The sequence below is a fragment of the Varroa destructor genome, unplaced genomic scaffold (genome assembly GCF_002443255.2).
Source record: "Varroa destructor unplaced genomic scaffold, Vdes_3.0 BEIS01000004.1, whole genome shotgun sequence".
NCBI classification, from domain to species: domain Eukaryota; kingdom Metazoa; phylum Arthropoda; class Arachnida; order Mesostigmata; family Varroidae; genus Varroa; species Varroa destructor.
Genome location: NW_019211457.1, coordinates 10600018 through 10603762, shown reverse-complemented (window position 1 = coordinate 10603762; position 3745 = coordinate 10600018). Strand labels below are relative to the sequence as shown.

Below are 3745 nucleotides of genomic sequence, written 5' to 3'. Positions count from 1 at the left end.
GTACATATTGAGTCGTGATTAGGACACTTTCCGCCCCACCTTATTTACTCACTAGCCATATCCAGACCTCCGCACATGTCATAACTAGCTTCCTCCCAACCCCCGTGTGTATTACCCTAGCGCGAAGTTGATAATGTTCTGTAAGCCCAGAGCCCACAATATTACAGCATATCTAATAGACATGTTTTAAGCAAAGACTGATTTGTTCGTAGTGATCACAGCATTTCCATCGTAAAAGATGCTATCAACAGATTCGATGATGAAGAGAGCGGTCCGTTGATTGACAGAAGTATTACCTACATATATATACATACATATATGTACACGTTGAGACAAACGTGTGCGTGGTAATGATCACCGAATGTGTTTAGAGATCAATATAATAACACACAATACCAGCATAATAATAATGATAATAAATCATAAAAATGTTTAATAAACCCTACCCGTGTTCCGTAAGCTTGTACAAACAAAGTGTTTATTTCACGAGACAATTTTTCGCCGTCTCGCCGAGACTGCTTTGCTCAGTGAAGAAACAATTATTAACACAACAATGATCAATAGCAAAATTTGCAGATTGCTTTTTGCCTGCACCGTAACCCCAACAGCGTTAACCAATCATCCAACCTATACAGCTAATGCGACCTCTCAACTGTTAATCATAGTGCTGGCGAGATATGTGGATAAAACTAAAAAAAATCGGCCGATCGAACGTGGTCCTGAAATGATGCATTGCGACATGGTCCAACAAGCACGGCTAACTGCGCTATGAAGATACCTAACCGCAAAGCAACTAAAATAATCGACGGTGCTCGTGGTGGTGGGGGAGAAAAGTTATCGGCTGATGTCTGCAAGGGAAAAATATTCCTATCTATTTTTTCAAAAAAGTCGCAAGCGTCTGCTAGTTTACTGCTGCATCTCTGACGCCTTCACTGAAAAGGCCAAGAGATCTTTTTTCCGGCCAAGAGAAGGCTTTTTTAGAGTCAACTTGTTTAAACAGAGAGAGCTTCTATAGTACGTGCGGGCGGGGTCGATTGTCAGCTTGAATTGATGTGAGCGCACGGCACAGAAAGTAACGGATCTAACCAAGAAGGTGTTGCCTGAAATCCTTCTATCCGTACCGTACTACGCAAGACGTGGCTGAAACTTCTTCTTCTTCTTCTTCTTCTGCTGCTGCTGCTGCTGCTGCTGCCGCTACTGCTACTACTATACAACCGAACGAAAGAGGTCCCTTTACCGTAAGTAGTAGTTCCTAGTAGCCCTTTGTCGCTGTAGATGGTCTATTGATAGTCTGTTAGTGAGAACATAGGGTTGGTTGCTATTTGCCGAACGCCCATGTAAGCGTTACTCAGCTCCTTTGTTCACGTACTTTGGTGATGCTAGTTGATTTACATTAGTATCCCATACGGCACAAACAGCAAAAAAGGGAACTCACATGCATGATTAGTTGTTGATTTTTATTAAAATACCGAATCTATTTAAAAGTTTCGTGGCGGACCATCTTATTTCCTATTTATTATTATAAGCTCTGTACTAAGGGCCGCAACGGAATCCAGAGCTACGATGGACGCTGGAGCATTTTGTAATTGGAAGATTCGCGTATTACAAGAATTTGAAATTCAACAACTGAGAGAATCTACGATCATACATTTAGGTATGAAAGGAAGCATACGCTTGCCCCGTGGATAGGCGTAGTGGCAGTGCTAAATAGTACACTCCGCGGTGTGTTCTTCCAACGGTCCAATTGGATCAGTGTTTCGTAAACTCGACTCTTCCAAACAACAAAGAAACGGCGAAATATTTATATCGGGTCTTTTTTAACGTTACTGTTATCTAATGTTTTCAGATTCCGAAGCACTTCTCCGATTGATCCTGCGCAACAATGAGCTGACAGCGACCCCATTGGCTGCAGCGGCTGCGGCCGCCTTAATGGCGAATCAGGCCGCCGCCGCTGCTGCCGTTAGTAGTGGATCCGATGGCAGTCCCCAGTCGACAAATCCTTTAAGCGCACTTGCCGGCCTGTCTGGTCTTACAGGACACCACCATCTATCCTCGCTGGCCAGCCAACTTTCGTCCAATAGTGACCATCTGTCGTCTTCGAATTCCGCTCTATCCCACGACCTCCCTATGGACTTGCACAAACCCTCAACTTCGACGACTCCGCCGTGCTCGTCAGCGACTGGTTCCTCGCCCTCGTCAGTCGCGTCCTCAGTGACGTCCGCCGCGGCGGCTGCATCGCTGGCGTTGCAGTCGCTCAGCGCTAAATTTCCACTTTTAGCAGCCCGTTCCCAATCACCATCGTCGGCCAGTGTTCAACGATCAGCAAGGCAATACACAATGAGCGCTTTTCCCGGCACGTCGACATCTCGCGTTACTACAGCTGGCTCCGAACAGATTCAGGTACATCGTCAGGCTGATGGTAGCCTGGCGTACAGCTGCGACTTCTGCGGGTTCATGTCGAATAACCGGCACACAATTCTTCGCCATCGGCGGACACACACCGGTGAACGCCCATACGCTTGCACTCTCTGTAGCTATAAGGCAATTCAGATGTGGAATCTTGAGCAGCACATTAAACGGAGGCACCCTCACGCAGCGCCACCGTCAGGAATGAAAAGTCGGCGTGAAGCTCACGCCGAAGGTAACGAAACGCCCCCACCTCCATCTCTGACACGGCAGCATCAAAGCATGGCTGCGGCCTTGTTCGGGGCGCTTCCACCTCCGCCATGATGACTAACTAAGCATGATGCGAAACGTTTCTGCAAACAGATCGATAGGAAGATATATATAAGCCGAATGTTGGCAGAATGTTCTTTATCAGTTAATCTATTAAGGCGGACAGTAGTAAATCTTCAACGTGCCGAGCTCAGCGATAGATATGGCACTGACGACATTTAAGCTTTCCTAGTATTTGAGGGGGAGTTTCACCATTCATGTAAAAAAGGCACGTTGCTGTGCATTGCCCCAGTCCTTGCTTTCTGTAAGAGCACAGTATGAAGACACTATCATCATATACGGTTAACCACATTAAAAATTACGACGCAATAGAGGTGAGATGTGAGATTTAGCTTCAATATGAAGAAATACTAACAATGAGAAGCTTATTCAGGTAAAAATAGTACCTGTAGCATTTTACCCGTACGAAACAAACGCACCGAACTTGAACAACGGACATACGGAAATGTAGTAAAGTACTGATGAAGTCAAACATGGCAATGACGAATGGCTTTCATATACACTATTACAGACCATATTATACATTGAAGCAACATAGCGTCAATTCGTTCAGATATCTATTTTGATAGATCTTATTTTTAAAGAAAACTATCGTAGGTAAAGACGAGTGTCCCTATCGTATGAATGACGAGCATAAGGATCGGTCCTTTTGGTCGCTGTACACGGGTAGAATAGCTTTGATTACTCGTGACGGCAGTCCAATTACCAGCAACAATAATGTCGAATACCCTTATTAACTCCCAACTGCGTCAGCACCTTTGCTTTCATATTCGACTGAAAAACGTGACGTGAAAACGTGGAGTTTCAATCAAGAAATCTGTGAATTGTGTAGCTTTAATTCATAATAGCTTTATTTTATTGACCGACATACAGAATTGGTCACAGATGTTTTCGCTCAGATTTTTGAGCTCAGCCATTATCCTACTACTAAACATTGTGCCATACTATACCGACGATTTTATGCAGCACTCGAATAAGAGATTATCTTCGTCTAGGTAGGTAGATATAT

At 44.5% G+C, this 3745-nt stretch overlaps 1 protein-coding gene across 10 annotated transcripts in view; it reads left to right on the top strand.

The window, feature by feature from the left end:
* The window catches only part of LOC111248859 (uncharacterized), a 59419-nt gene that overhangs the window by 52327 nt on the left and 3347 nt on the right, over nucleotides 1-3745 (top strand). Inside the window, exon 3 of one of the 10 annotated variants that reach the window (XM_086988603.1) lies at nucleotides 1847-3739. The exons of the other annotated variants lie outside the window; for them this stretch is intronic. Coding sequence (XP_086844729.1) covers nucleotides 1847-2730 — 884 coding nt within the window. The 3' untranslated portion in view covers nucleotides 2731-3739. Of the gene's footprint in view, nucleotides 1-1846; nucleotides 3740-3745 lie in introns of those variants that run through there. 10 annotated transcript variants of the gene reach the window in all.